This window comes from Sinocyclocheilus rhinocerous, unplaced genomic scaffold (genome assembly GCF_001515625.1).
Source record: "Sinocyclocheilus rhinocerous isolate Xijiao unplaced genomic scaffold, SAMN03320098_v1.1 scaffold185, whole genome shotgun sequence".
NCBI classification, from domain to species: domain Eukaryota; kingdom Metazoa; phylum Chordata; class Actinopteri; order Cypriniformes; family Cyprinidae; genus Sinocyclocheilus; species Sinocyclocheilus rhinocerous.
The window spans coordinates 1,687,597-1,703,505 of record NW_015662163.1 but is presented as its reverse complement, the minus strand read 5'-3'; the positions used below and the strand labels follow the sequence as shown (position 1 = coordinate 1,703,505).

The following is a 15,909-nucleotide window of genomic DNA, read 5'->3' as shown; positions in this document are numbered from 1 at the left end:
CTTGAGGTTGTTAAACAGAGCTTCTTGTGAATGCAGCTGAAGACATGGGGGCTATTAGCATTAGCTTTATGAGGCTGGCTGCTTGTAGGTCCTTTGGGGATGAAGCCGTTACCCCGTCCTGGTCTGCTTTTGGAAGTGCCATAGCTTGTGGTATTGACATCAGTGTCATGTCCAATCAGTGGCTGAGATTGGAGCACCCAGAGCTGCGAGGCTGGACTTGCCAGCTTTAATTTCCAAGTCGTCTCTGGTTTTTGTGAAAGGGTGGGGGGTTTGACTCCGGAGAGCGGCACGTCTCGTTCCTAATTAATCGCCTGTGTGACGGGGGTATTCCTCTGGCTGCATGTAGAATGTGCTTTCACATGTGGCCCCGCGGCCCGTCGTCTCACCCTGCCTTCCAGCTGACATCAGAGCGCTGTCATAACAGCAACCCCTGAAGCTGGCTTAAAAGGAAATCTGTTTACGCCTTTATGCAAATAAATGCTTACATGTCAATGTATTGTCCTCGTCTTTGCTTTGTAAATCAGTATATTTTCCTCTGTGTTTGGTTTCTAGATCAGCATTCTGGAGAGACAGATATTTGATTTCCTTGGATACCAATGGGCTCCGATCCTCGCAAACTTCATCCATATCATCACAGTGATTCTAGGCCTCTTTGGGACAGTACAGCTCAGACCGCGATATGTGACCGGGGTGAGTTTGCACATATTTTCATATTCAGGTTGTGACATATATTGTCTTTCCTCTCTGCAGTTTATGTCATTTTGTTTTAATCTTATACCACTGGTGTCATAAAAGTGTCTCACTTTGAATTTTTTGCCAGGCACAATGCTACATAACAATAAGCAACAAATATAAGTTTTTGTCCTAACCTTTTGCTACCATGATAAGCAACAAGACATTTTGACAGTTGTTTGGTTTCAGTCTTGTTGCATTGGCTAGCCTTGCCCACTGTGGAATCTCATTGGTCTAAAATCCTGCTCCATATATGCACTTACGCATCAGATATGTTCTGATTGGATGTGATTGTTTTTACACATTGACTATGGACTAAATTGTTACAATGGTGCATTTTCTCCTCAATTTGGTTTGCTACATTTAAAAAAGACCAACATTTGTTAATAAAATTCACATCTCTGCTTAAGCCATCCCCCCCCCCGCTTAAACCAGCCTAAATTGAATTTCTGGACTCTGCTGTTTAGGATGGTCTTCCATCCAAATAAGAGCAGCAATCCAGTTTAGGCTAGTTTAAGATGGATCATCAATGCTCAATGAGTTTATAATAGCTTTCTATATGGCTTTAAGATGGTCTCCCAGTCTGGCCAGGCTGGTTTTTAGATGGTCTTGCTAGTCTTAGAGCATGGCTAAACTGTTGTTTAGATGGGTGGTCAGTTGTCTCTCAGACTGACCAGCTGAAAAGTGCCCAAAACCCTTGCAAAACCAGGCAAGGTAACAGACCAGCCCAACAGACAGACCAACTAAGACCAGTTTTTGCTGGTTTTAAGATTAAATTTTTCAGCAGGGATATGAGTAAACTCTTCCTTTATTGGTCAGAATGTTTAGGATGGATCAACAAAGCTCAATGGGTTTATTGCAGCTTTCTCTCTGTTCATAGAAATGGTTTTCTATTCCTTATGGTCCAATCTTTCAATCCAAGTGATTGCTGTGTTAATTTTTAACTAAACAAATGAACTAAGGTACAAAATGCATCAGAAACAAATGATATAAGTGACAGTTTTATGCATGATCTCTATTGGTGTCCAGTCCATCAATCAAGTCATACCTAATATGTGACCCTGGACCACAAAACCAGTCATAAGTGTCAATTTTTTTAAATTGAGATTTTCCATTATACAAATATACCTGTGCTACTTATGACTGGTTTTGTGGTCCAGGGTCACATATATGATATTAAGGGAGAACAGTTGCCCTTTACCACATTTAACATGGATGAGATTAGGCCGCTTGTTGTGACAGCGTTTCTCTACAGTCGAGTACAACGGACATTAAACACCCTGGTCAGCATAACAGAGAGATATCAATGTACTGACGGACCGGGTCATTGCCTCAAATGTGACTCGGGCCATGTCACCCAGCTGAGATGAAGCAGATTGCCTTTTTAGTGTTATGTGTCTCCCTTTGGAATAAACGATGCTCGATTTTTCAGTCTAGGAGCAGTGGCCGGGCCAGAGCGAGATGGAGAGAGCCTCCTACAGAGATAAATTGCTCACATTCGAACATTACTCTTGCTTTTATCCGTTTTGGGGATGCTGTCAGGCCAGATACATTTTTATTCTAATTCAACTTGGCACGTTCCAGTGGCTGGCAAAGGGCCAAATGAGGTTCCACTACATGCCCACATCTTCTCTATCTAATGTCCTGACAACATGTCAGATTTCAAGATGGTAAAATTCAGAGTCTCAACGGTCTGGTGCGCTCCGTTTGCGAGCGTGAGTTCTTGGGGTAAAGGTTAGGCCGAAACAGCCCTCGCTGAAGAAACGTTCATAACCTCCTCCTGCTGGATCAACTCGGAATGCGTGCTGGAGATATCAAGCAGGATTATGAGACTTTATTGCAGTCAATCACTCCGTCTAGACCCCCTTTTGCTCTAATATGCGGAGGAGGCTCATTCTTATACAGCAGTGCGTGGAAAACAGGAGATACTTCAACCATGCTGTAGTTGGAAGACAAGAGTGATATGTTGATCTTTGACCCTAGCCTGAGGCGCTCACCGGTTTTTGCGTATAGAACTGCAAATCCGTGAATAAATAACAGCTATGTTGCGAGTGAAACAGCCGAAGAGGGTCAACCCTCTCATACAAGGTCAGCCTTAATAAATGGCTGCAATGATGCTCAACTTTGTTGGAGATCATATCAATTACCACAGCAATCATTTAATGTCCATGCTGGTTTTAGCTGGTCAAGTGGGTGTTCAGCTGGTTTTAGCTGGTTGGTTAGCTGGTCTCCCAGCTAAAGAAGATGTTAAAACCCCTCTAAAACCAGCCTGCAAACCAGCTATGACCAGGCTAGAAGACCAGCTAAACCGAGCCAACCAGCTTGTTGCACTTAAGATTGAGCAGTAGCATTGCTACAACTATAGCTAAGCTTATTAACTACCTTTCTCAGTATCGAGGTGGTAGTGTCATTAGTTTATAGGTAATTTAACGTTTCATTAGTAAAGCTGTTTTATTGACTTTTATTGACTAGAGTTGCTGGGTAGCATTGACAGACTCTTCATTACATTTTCCCTGACAATATATTAGAAATCAAGTTGGGTGTCCATTTGTTGGTTGTATAGAGCTGATTACCAATTAGCAAATGAACAAATGTGTATTAGATGAAATTACATATGAATATTTGTAATATTCCACATTTATTAAAACTATGAAGTAGCTTAAATGTAAGAAGCTACTTTCACCATGTAGCTTGTAGCTAGCTAGTCATCTTCTCTAAATGATAGCTTTCAGTTTACCTTAGCCAATTAATTGGTGGAAGTTGGATCGGTAGCTTTGCTAGCTACATTTTGCTTTGCTTTGCTTACGATTTGCAGCTTTCCCAACACTGGTAGAGAGAAGAAACTTCATGAGTTGTGATTTCAGTCAAATTGGTCATGCACCACAGGAAGGTTGAATTTAGTCTTGCTAAACACCTTTGCACTTGAAAGCTTTAAAAACTTTTTTCAAAAGGTTTTATTAAGCCAATATTCAAAGTTTGACAAACTTTGATTTTGTAGCTAAAGTTATTTTTTTTATCAATTTATTTGAATTTAAGATTGTTTTAATTCCATTTTCTTTCATTTCGTTTTCTGTGGTATTTACTGTACCACAGTTCAAATTAAGGAATTTAATAAACATATTTAAAAAGTTCAAATCTGATTGGTGCATAACCCTAAAATCGAACTGGTACATTTGTAAAGGAAGGTTGTAATGTCTTTGCACATGCTCAATTTATCAAAGCTAAGTCCATATTGATCTATCTATTAGAGCCACTTTTGGGAAGCTACTCAAAATTCATGTCGCCAACTGCTCATTTTCAAGCACTAAAGGCCGTGTTTTTTTCCGCTCTAGTCCCATCAGGTAATTTAAATTGATTTTGCATTTCTCGCTCAGTATTTCATTTACACTCACCTGTCTCACTTTGAATTGGATTAAATAAGTGTTATTTTATCTAAAGATCACTGCCTGCCTAACAGATCTCGGAGTTCTCACGTGGCGTACCTCTCACATTTTAATCAGTAAAAACAAACTACGAGCTGCGAATGCTCATGAGCGAATACCCTCGTCTTTTGAACAAATTCATTTAACGTAATGTTGGTTACTACATTCCCTAATGATCCGAAACAGGATGAGACCTGTGTTTATTTAACCAAAATTTGCTTTATTTTTAAAGACACCCCCCTGCGCCGGCTGCGATTTTGCTGGGGAATCTGTTTCATTGTTTTATAATCACATCCTGCTATTTCAATAAGTGTTAGCTCATGAACCAGGGAGCGAGCCACCCTCACAAACTCCCACAAAGGGTTCCTGCTTCCACTGCGAAATGCATCGTCTGCCTGCACCGCTTCTTTGGCAGATTCCAGATTTGTGGAGGCTGAATGTTTTAAGGAACACCCATCGGAGAATTAATTACAGAGAAAATCTCCCACTTACGCTTTTATGGGCCAATTACCACAAATATGCAAATATGTATTTGGTTGTTGGGGGGTCTAAGGTTAAAGTAGGTCTTTCAAACTCCCTCTTCCTGTCTCTTTCACAGTATGCAGTCTGGTTGGTGCTGTGGGTCGCCTGGAACGTCTTCATCATCTGTTTCTATTTGGAAGTGGGTGACCTTTCAAAGGTAAAATCTGATTTCGTACTTCTTTTGCTATGTGTAATCCCTCAGATTGGCTATAAGTATTTTCTGTCATGTCTAAGCTTTTAAAGAGTGGCTTTTTAATAAATATGTTGCAGATCATCAACTTGCATTAGTAGTAAGGTCAGGAAAAGCATTTATTGGTTCTTTTGTCAGTGTTTCAGTGTCACAGCTGGGTCTAAAATCCTATTTAGAGCTGGAAGCAGTGCTTGGACTGAGAGTTTTAAGCTATTAGAGCCTGTCTTCTTAGTTTGCCTAGTCTTCCAACAGGTGACTAATCAAATAGTGATTAGTTTATCTAGATTTTATTATTATTCTTTTTTTTTCCTATGTACTATAATTCTTCTAGTTTTAAAATTGTAGGTGCATATGTGCTATGCTTTTTCATTTAAAATCCTCTCATACACATTCAGATTGACATCTTTGGCCATCTCGTGCTGTTTGTTGCTTGCATTTTTAAGATGGCATCAACTTTAAGAAATGCATCTTGAGACCCCTGCATTTTCTTCCATTCCATTGCATCCGTCTAGCTGTTTTTAAGGGCAAGATAGTGTTGTAAGCTTGCAACCGTATAGCAACTCACAACAACTTAAGGCTGGAATGCACTACATGACTTTTAAAATTAACAGATTTTAAAACACTAGACATCAGACACTAAATGAGTGAGGATCACACGCTACCAGAGTTTAAAGTCGTTCCGATTGCAACAAACTCGTGCAGAAACGTGTGAACAATGTGTGTTCCAATCTGCAGACTGCCCCCAAATTTCGGCAACTAGCATCAACTTATCCAAACTGTAAAGCGGAGTAAAAGTTGCATAGTGTATTCCAGCCTTTAGCAAACTCATAGCAATGTGACAACTGCTCAGAACACCCCAGCAACCGCATATAACAAAATGACAACCATTTAGAACATAGATATGTATAGCTGCCCTATTCGACCGCTCCAGATACGTTGACGTGTCCGCCATTTTGGAGCGGTCAACTTGACGTCATTCACCATAATAATCAATGAATATTCAAAGATATACACGAGTATAACTTGCTGTTATAGATGCACACAGTCAACTTGAGCTCGAGGGTTTGCAGACCGTTCCTAAAATGGTGGATGGATTATGTATCACGGCCCATAGAAACAGCCGCTAATGAGGCATCTACATATACAGTATATATCTATGATTGAGAAGACGTTAACAACCACATATGTAGCAACACAATGAAAACCTCTAAAAACACCCCAGACATATCATAGATACGCAATAAAAACCATTCAGAACATCAGCAGCGCAGTGGCAACCACTCAGAACACCTTAGCAACCGCATATGTGACAAATCAATGACACCCATTCAGAACACCCCAGCAACCACATAGAAACACAGTAACAACCATTCTAAACACCCCAGCAACCGTAAACATAGAAACACAATAACAACCTGTCAGAACACCCCAGTGACTGCATAGGAAAGCAATAAAAAACATTCAGAACATCTTTGCAACCCCGCAGCAACGCAATGACAACCATTCACAACACCCCAGCAACCACATAGAAACACAATAACAACTACTCAGAACACCCCAGCAACTGCATAGCAACACAATGACAACCAATCAGAACACCCCAGCACCCGCATAGCAACGCAATGACAACCAATAAGAACACTCTAGCAGCAACATAGCAATGGATTAACAGCCACTCAGAACACCTTAGCAACCAGATGTCGCAATGCAATGACAACCACTCAGAACACCCTAGTGACTGCATAGCAATGTAGTAACAACTACTCACAATGGCATAGCAACTACATAGTGATGTGTTGGTGCCCATCCACAACTATCTTAGCGGTGAGTTTTACACAGGAAAACACCACTCACTTTTTCTCACCCCAAAATTGTAAACATCTAGTTCTTGCATAGAAGATATTTTTCTCTTTTCTCTATCTTCCCATCTTTGCTTCTTTTATTTCAGCGAATAATTTATTAAATAGTCCATCGTCTGCTCATGTGTGTAGAAATAGCGAGCAAATATGTAATTAAAATGTCAAATACTGTACCCAATTAAGTGGCAAACCAGCCATGAAACTTGATTACCAGATCCATGGAGCACTTCATATGTATTACTTTTTATCCCGATTCCACATCAGCAGACAAGACTCCTACTTTCATTCTGATTTCAGTTCAGTGTCCGTCCTGGGCTTTCAGGCCACTGGTCATGTGACAGCAGGCTAAAGATTATCACTGCCCTAGTCAGTATGCAAAGCATATGTGTACTCTTCCATGGCTTTGTGTATTTGATTACATCATTGGTCATAAGATTTGTGAAGCATTGCAGGGCAAGTGTGCTGATGTTCTATAAGGTGGACAGAAGTGATGTAGTGTATCGCTGATGAAAAAAACGCAGAGGCAAATGTCTGCACTCCTTTCCTCGGGCTCAGATCTGTAATGGAGATTGATCCTTTAATCTTTAAATCACCTAGAGATGTCTGGCAGTCAATCTGGTCTTCTGGTTGATACGTCATTAACGTGCAATCTTATCAAGCATCTCAGATGACAGAATGAACATTTCACTTTAGATCTGTTGGTGCTTTGCAAGAAACGGTGTCAAAGATGTCAGACGGATCACCGGCTCCAGCTATCATTTCTCTCTTATAGCCTCTCACGCCATCAGGTTGTGATGTGTCACACATCACGGTTTTTATATTAGCGAAGCCGTGGCTTACAAGATCAGGATTGCAAAGAGGGTTATATTAGGTTGGATTCTTTGTTGTATGCCGCCGTATCTTTTTTTATTTCATTTTTGGACTTTTTGATGAGAGCATAACTTTGCATTATGTGCACGGTATCTGCACCTTGAGTCCTAGTTTAGAAACATTCCCACGGTAAAGGATGTTAATAGGGATTAGAAGGAAGGTAAGGAAAAGGGGGAAAAAAGGCTTCATTTTAAAACAAAAATAGACCGTGAGAGAGATGTGAGTGAGGATTTATCAAAAGAATTCCGGTGGAATAATTTGTGGGATATTGTCTATTAAATCCAATGACCATATCGCAAGGCCAGTGCCTGTTGTGAGAATAGAATAGAACAGAAAATAGATAGAACCTCTACTGAAAGTGAATGATTTAAAATATAGCAAATATTAACTCTCACGGGAGACTCCCATTACAATAGATTCCAATAGAGATGTTGCAAAGCGAACACTAAAATTTCCCTCATCTTTCTACTGTTTTGTAAACATTAATTTGTTGCTTCATTTAAAGGGATAGTTCACCAAAAACTTAAACTTCTGTCATCATTAACGCACTCTCGTGTCATATCAAAGATTAGAATTTAGTATATTTAATATAATTTTAGTATTATTTATATTATAGTTGTTACGTATCCGGTCCATGAACTTCCGTCTGCTAGCCATCAGAGGTCACCCTTTCCATTTTCATTGACTCTCGCACTACACACTGTTGCATATCACCCTGGACTACATATCCCATCAGCCATTGCACTGATTGCACACAGCACTTATTGCACACAGCACTGATTGCACACAGCTGTTTCATATCACTCACTCACTATTTAACACTCACTCGGATCCCTTCCCGGTGCCGAGTATTGTTTAGCGCTTATCGTTTGATAGCTACACTACAGAGCCCTCGTTAGCTTCCTAGCCTAGCCTAGCCTAGCCTAGCCTTGTCTGTTTTCTCGGTTTCTGATCTGTGCCTGTTTTCCTAGGGTTATTCTTGTGTCTTGCCCGCCATATACCTGTTTGCCATTGTTTGACCCTGCCTGTGTTTCTGACCTCTCTGCTTTAATAAAGCTTGCACATGGATCTGCATGTCTCACGTCTTGTCAGCCCCGTAACAATAGTATTTACTAATATTTTGAATTATTTTTATTTTTAGTTTGGTTTTTATTTTAATTTTAATTCAGGTTTTAGTGAATTTTGTTTTCTTTGTTTTTGTTTTCTATATTTGCTTTTGTCATTTTTATTGTTTCTTTGTTATTTTAAATATTTCTACTTAGCTTTCATGCCCCACTCAGTTCACCGAAAAATTAAAATTCTGTCATTATTTATTAATTCTTGTGTCATTCCAAATTTGTTAGAATTTAGTATATATATATATATATATATATATATTTATTAACTTTTCCAAAACGTTTACAAGTAAACAAGGAACACTTATGATCAAACCTTCTTCCCCATCCCCACAACCACAAAGCCTTGGCAGGCAAAATAAATAAAATAAAATAAATACAATCCTGATTGTTGTTATATTTATATTACATATCTTCACACATCTAGTGCCTCATCAATATCTCCTTCTTTAACAAAGTTCAAAAATGTCTTCCAGATATCATTGAATTCCGAGGATTTTTTCCTTATTACATATGTAAGTTTCTCAAGAGCCAAGCTAGAAATTAAATTTTTTAATCATAGTCCAAGGGAAGGGCAATAGAAGTCTGGCTTGTAGTAGACATAAGTCCACTAATTTTCTTTCCTTACTAGATAAAGAGCAATTGACTCCATAAATACTTAATACACATAATACAGGGCATAAAGGAATCGGAGAAGAGGTAAACTGAGAAACATACTGAATCACCCCATCCCAAAACTTTTGCACTTCACATTCCCACACAGTATGAAAAAAATGTACCTTGTATTTTATTACATTTAAAACATAGGTCAGGGATATTCGGGTTAAATATAGCTTCTCATTATCCAATTATACTGTAAGAGTCTCAACCGAGTATTCAAGGTTTGCGTTTGTGCCTTTAAGCACACTGTACCCCAATCCTCCAGTGAAATATCTTTATTCAAATCATATATCCACGCTTGTCTTTTATTTTCAGCACTTTCTTTATGATTCTCTATTAGCATCTTATATAATTGGGTAATCCGCCCTTTAGATAGACAATCTTGTGTGGAGAATGTTTCCAATAAGGACATTGGGGGGGAGTTGAGCAGAATTCTTCAGGTGTGAAAAAATGCACACATTTTTTAAAGTAAATTTAAGTATAGAACTTAGAAGTAAGTCAGATCTACTTAACTAAGTTATGTCAAATTAACAAACAGAATAAGTAAATTTAACTTGGCCAGTTAGAGTTTGTTGAGTAATTTCTGCTTAATCATTTGAAGTGTACTCAATTAAAACAATTTAAGTACATTTTACTCAATCATTGTTTGTAAACTTTACTCTAGCAATGTAGCACTGAAAAAAGCCATGCTATTAAAGCTTATGGTTCACTTAGTAACATCTAAGTAAACATGGCAGTAGTAGACAGCTTGTTACACTTTCTAAGATAATATGTCTATATAATAAAGTTAATACACAACTTAACACAGAGACCCTAAATACTTGGTACACAATGACAGTAACAACCAGTGGATAGCTTTTGAGTATGAATGGCTCATTTATGAACCCCAGATGTCACAAAAAAGCAAGTTACTAAATCTAACAACAAAAGCAGCCATAAAGGCAACTCAAAAACAGTGAAAAATTCAACCTTATTCATTATTCATGCCCCACTGCATGATGGGAACACTAGTAGCATTACTTTGATACTCAAAGAATCATTGTAAACATAACAAACAATTCCAAGTAAAATACTCAAAGTCTGGCTTGTAGTAGACATAAGTCCACTAATTTTCTTTCCTTACTAGATAAAGAACAATTGTCTCCATAAATACTTAATACACACAATACAGGGCATAAAGGAATCGGAGAAGAGGTAAACTGAGAAACATACTGAATCACCCCATCCCAAAACTTTTGCACTTCACATTCCCACACAGTATGAAAAAATGTACCTTGTATTTTATTACATTTAAAACATAGGTCAGGGATATTCGGGTTAAATTTATTTAATCTTACAGGGGTAATATAGCTTCTCATTATCCAATTATACTGTAAGAGTCTCAGAATTTAGTATATTTAATAAAATTTTAGTATTATTTATGTTATAGTATTTATTACTATTTTGAATTCTTTCATTTTTATATTTTTGGTTTTTATTTAAAAAATTTTAATGATTTTGACATGTTTGCTTTTGTTGTTTTGATTAGTTTTGTTATTTTAAATATTTCTATTTAGCTTTTTTATTTATTTACTTATATGTACGTATAGCTTATTTTTTCAGTTAGGTAACATTTCTAATTTTCTTTTTCTTTTTTTTTAAGTTAAAGTTTTTCATGTAATATTTATTTCAGATTTATTTCAATTAATGAAAATGATTTTAAAACATTTTAGGTTACAGTGACAATGCTGATCCAAACAACATCGAACGGACAAATACAAATTCTTCAAAATATAATTTTTTTGTGATCTTTCGAAGGTTAAGAATTTTCGTTTTTGGGTAAACTATCCCTTTAAGACTGTTTATAGTGATCAGATTCGTTTCAGTGCTCGCGTTCACAGAACAAGCCTCAAAATGCCACCCATAAAGTGAAGCCCAGTTGATGTGGTGCAGCTTCGGTGCTGTTGGTCCGATGGATTGGCAGTCCTGATGTGTGCTTCTGAAGCTCGTCGTCAGAGGGGCTGGCAGCCTGTCACAGCTACAGCTTTGTGGGAAAAATCGAGAGCCTCCACAACCCTCTCGAGGGCCTCTCCGTGAGTCTTCATTGCCGTTCAACGCCCTCTTCGTTTTTTAACTGGAGAATTCGCACAGCTTCACATCCCACAAGGGATCTTGTCAGTCGTTGTCAGCTGGAGAAGAAAGTCACTTCGGTCTCCTTGATGTCTTTACGGTCTCTTTCGGAATAGAGAGAACTTGAAGAGGCAAACAAATGGAGTTTGTGGATCTGCCTCACAGAATCTGCTCCCTAAGTCATCAACACGGCTTTAATTAGTTAGAGAAGTTATAGGATATTATTTAGCATAATTTATTTCCTTGTGACAGTGCAGCTCATGATTAATTAATGTGCGTGTAATGTCTTTAACCAGGGGAGAATCCGCTGAGACCCGCAAAGGCAATTAGATTTAGATCACACAGAAACAAATGAAGATAAATACAAGAGACAATTCCCAGTCTCTCATTTTTTTTAGGTCACACAGGACACATATAATTCAAGACTCACTCAGTTACTTATATCAGTAGGACGTAAAGGTGCAGGAATAGACATGTTAGATCTGTCGCAAAACCTAGTGAACTGCCTACAGTGACAGCGTTTTAAGACATCATAGAGTGCGACATGAAAACTGTTCCAAAAGGTACCTAAACTAATTGTGCTGCCTAAAAATTCTAGGGCATTGCATTTTAATGCAATCCCAGAATGTCTTTTGATAAGCTCTGTGGGGGAAAAAATCCAAGATGGCAGCTGAAATGATAATAAATAATAAAAAAACTAATAATAAATAAGTTAAATCTAATTTAAAAACACTGTTTTACCCATTGTGTGCTGTGTATTTTTCTGCATGATATAGTATTGTGTTCTGCTTTGTGTCTTGACAGGCCGATTGTTAGCTTAGCAACATGCTAATTAGCATGTTCTCATGCTAACTCTAGAATCAGAAGGCTCTAGAATCAGATTAGAAACATTTGTGTTTCCTGTGAGGAGTGCGATTTGTGTGCCCAAAGAAGTTGCTTATTTATTTATTTTTATTCAGGGCTGCACGATAAATCGCATGCGATTGTCAGTAAATCAGCATCTTGTCAGTAAAGCCAGTTCTGTAATCAGTAGTAAATCTCCATCATGTGCTTTCAGATGAAGCAGCATTTACTACACAGAGCCTTAGTTCACTGACAAGCGAACTGCGCTGCAATTTAATAACACGTTAATAACATGTTTTTACTCCAAACTCACTTCATAACATCAATTGAGTATTTGAAATAAATCAACATATTTCATAGTATTCTAAGCAGTGATAAAGGCTATGTCGATTAGCATTGCATTATTATATTCTTTATTATAATGAAATTTATAATAATAATTATAATAAGAACTCAGAAAAATCATATATTGTCGTAGTCCTGTGTTTATTAGTCACGTTGAATCAGTGAAAGCAGTTAAATGTTCTGTTTATTCAGCTACTGTTCAAGGGATTTCCTGGATTTCTTCTGCAGGGTGTATTTGGAGTTTCCGCGCGAGAGCGCCCTCTGGCCTTCGGATGGAGATTTACTACTGATCACAGAACCGTGCTTCACTGACAAGATGCGCATGACAGTTGCAGCTTTTGCCTAATATCGACTGCGATATCATTGCGATTTATCGTGACTTATCGTGACTATCGCAGCCCTATTTTTATTTTCATTTTTTATTTTAGAGTTTAAATTTTTAAAGTGTGTTTTTATTTTATTTTCATTTTTTACTAAATTGATCAAAAGTGACATTTATAATGTTACAAAAGATTTTAATTTCAAATAAATGTTATTACAGTATTTTGAACTTCTTTTCATCAAATAATACAAAAAAAGTTTGAGTTTCTTCATTTCTTGATTCTTGAAGGATCATGTGACACTGACTGTTGTAGTTGCTCAAAATTCAGCTTTATTATTACAGGAATATATATAACTAAATTGATCAAAAGTGACATTTATAATGTTACAAAAGATTTTAATTTCAAATAAATGTTATTACAGTATTTTGAACTTCTTTTCATCAAATAATACAAAAAAAGTTTGAGTTTCTTCATTTCTTGATTCTTGAAGGATCATGTGACACTTGAAGTAATGGGTGCTGAAAATTCAGCTTTATTATTACAGGAATATATATATATATATATATATATATATTATTTATTTATTTATATTTAAAATATATTAAAATTGTAATAGTATTTTTAGTACTGGTATTTTTGATCAAATAAATGCATTCTCGGTGAGCATAAGAGACTAATTTTCAAAAGCATTTAAAAATATCAATGCAATATTGCCTCAAACTTTTGAATGATAGTGTGGTGTTATGGGATAGATTAGATAGAAAATTGCTATAATTTCCAACAATGACTGACATTTGAGGTAGTTGGCCCAATGTATGTGTGCAAGCATTACCTGTTTATCCACATATTTTTATAAATCTAAATGTGAATATTCAGGAGGTTATTGTCTGTCACAAACCCCCTCTCTATCTCCAAGTCCACATGTGCATGTTTGGAATGGGATTTGGGAGCCATTACTTGAGGATAGTGGTGCTGAGCAAAAGTGACAGCAGGGATTTTGAGGAGGTGGCCAAAGTAAATAGCACAGCAGCCTCCATCCAGTCCACTAGTTTATAAGCAAACACAGACAGTCTGGCGAGAGATGGGAGTTGCCTATTGCACCTCGCTTTGCAATCTCAAAGATGCTCCCATCCCCACTGCCTCATCCCTGAGGGTAGATTGCACACTTTCCTTGCTGCTTTTATATCGAGTTTAGTAAGCTCTGTTGTATATTATGAGCTACCTGCATTCATATTGTCTGTACATTTAAGAGTCCCTTTTTAAGAAACATGAAGCCTACTGCTAGAAAATTCTAGGAATAAAGCAAAAAATATTAGTTATTAGTTCTAATCTTAAAACAAGGCAATTTCAAACATTTTTCTCAAAACCTGAACTTAAATTTAAGATATGTTATTTAAATATACAGTATAATATTGTGCTTTTTTTACTCATCATACATCATACAAAGTTTTTTTTTAATATATATATAAAAAATATGTATATTTAAAATAAAATAAATGTTTCTTTTGAACTTTCTATTAATCAAAGAATGCTGAAAAACGTTTTACGGTTTTCACTAAAATATTAAGCAGCACAAGTGTTTTAAACGTTGATAATAAGAAAAGTTTCTTGAGCAGCAAATCAACATCAGAACGGTTCTTGAAGGATCATGTGACTCTGAATACTGTGTAATGGCTGCTAAAAATTCAGTTTTGCCAGCACAGGAATAAATTACATTTTGAAATGTATTTAAATAGAAACCATTTGTTTAAAATTGTAATAATATTTCACAATATTATGGTTTTTACTTTTATTTTTGATTAAACAAATGCAGCCTTATTAAGCATAAGAGACTCAAAAAGTGAGAGCATAAGAATTAAAAAATGTTTAAAAAATAGTATCGGCTTCCCATCAGACCCAGCCATTAGTGTGTGACAGTCCACACTGAACACAATTATTCTCTAAACCTTCCCAGAACAAATTCCTAAAACTTTTAAGATGTTTGCCTGGTAGCATGAATTTTTATTTATTATATTGATATTTCACAGTTGCCGTGGAGCTGGTGATATTACTGTCGAAATAACAGCAACTTAATCCATAGAACTATGTTGCCTTGGGTTTATTTCCCCCCTTACAAGGAAGGCGGCTTAAAACGTCCGGCCCTGTCAACACACTCTGAGTCCTCATATTCAGTAAAATGTTGGAAGTCTGAAAAACTGCCAGGGGGTGAAAGTGATAAGGTGATTTATAATCAATTTCACTGGGAGCTGGTGGGGAAAAGCTGAGGCTGTCAGCTCTAGCTCCTCAAAACAAATGAATTCCAGCCCATGCACTGGCTCAATAAGGCTATCATTCCCCATCAGGACTCATCACTGCCACTTGGCCATGGAAAGAGGAGATGCTTGGGAAGGTTTTTGGGGCGCAGGTGAGTCAGTGCTACACCTGTGCCGGGCTGCCCGCTCTAATGCGGCTCTTTGGCTGACAGTAAAGCTCATAGAGATAATTGTTTGCCTCTCAGAATGCAGCAGTGTGACCGCAACACACATTTTTCCTAATAAGATAACAAAATGACATGGTCTTTGGGTTTGACAGTACTGACTTTATTTGCTACTGGATTTTCAAGCGGAAAACAACAAGCTTGTTTGAATAAGAATTAGGAAGTTGTTTGAGATGTTTTTCCATGAATATAAGTCCTTAATAGCGGTTGTTTGTTATTTGCATTGTTTAGCGGAGCAAGATTATAGCTAAGGTTTGAGTTGTGTGTGTGTGCGCGCGCGAGCGAGAGAGAGAGCGGTGTGTGTGCGTGCGCGCGCGAGCGAGAGAGAGAGAACGAGAGCGGTGTGTGTGTGTGTGTGCGTGCGCGCGCGCGCGAGCGAGAGAGAGAGAGAGCGGGGTGGGGGGGGGCATGCGCGAGCGAGAGAGAGAGAGAGAGAGAGCGCG

General features: G+C 37.6%; 1 protein-coding gene across 3 annotated transcripts in view; it reads left to right on the top strand.

Moving 5' to 3' along the window:
• The window catches only part of nkain2 (sodium/potassium transporting ATPase interacting 2), a 161,377-nt gene that overhangs the window by 53,712 nt on the left and 91,756 nt on the right, over positions 1 to 15,909 (top strand). For all 3 annotated transcript variants that reach the window (XM_016537540.1, XM_016537539.1, XM_016537541.1), the window contains exons 2-3: positions 553 to 690; positions 4,753 to 4,833. In XM_016537540.1, the coding sequence (XP_016393026.1) occupies positions 553 to 690; positions 4,753 to 4,833 (219 nt within the window). The remainder of the gene's footprint in view (positions 1 to 552; positions 691 to 4,752; positions 4,834 to 15,909) is intronic.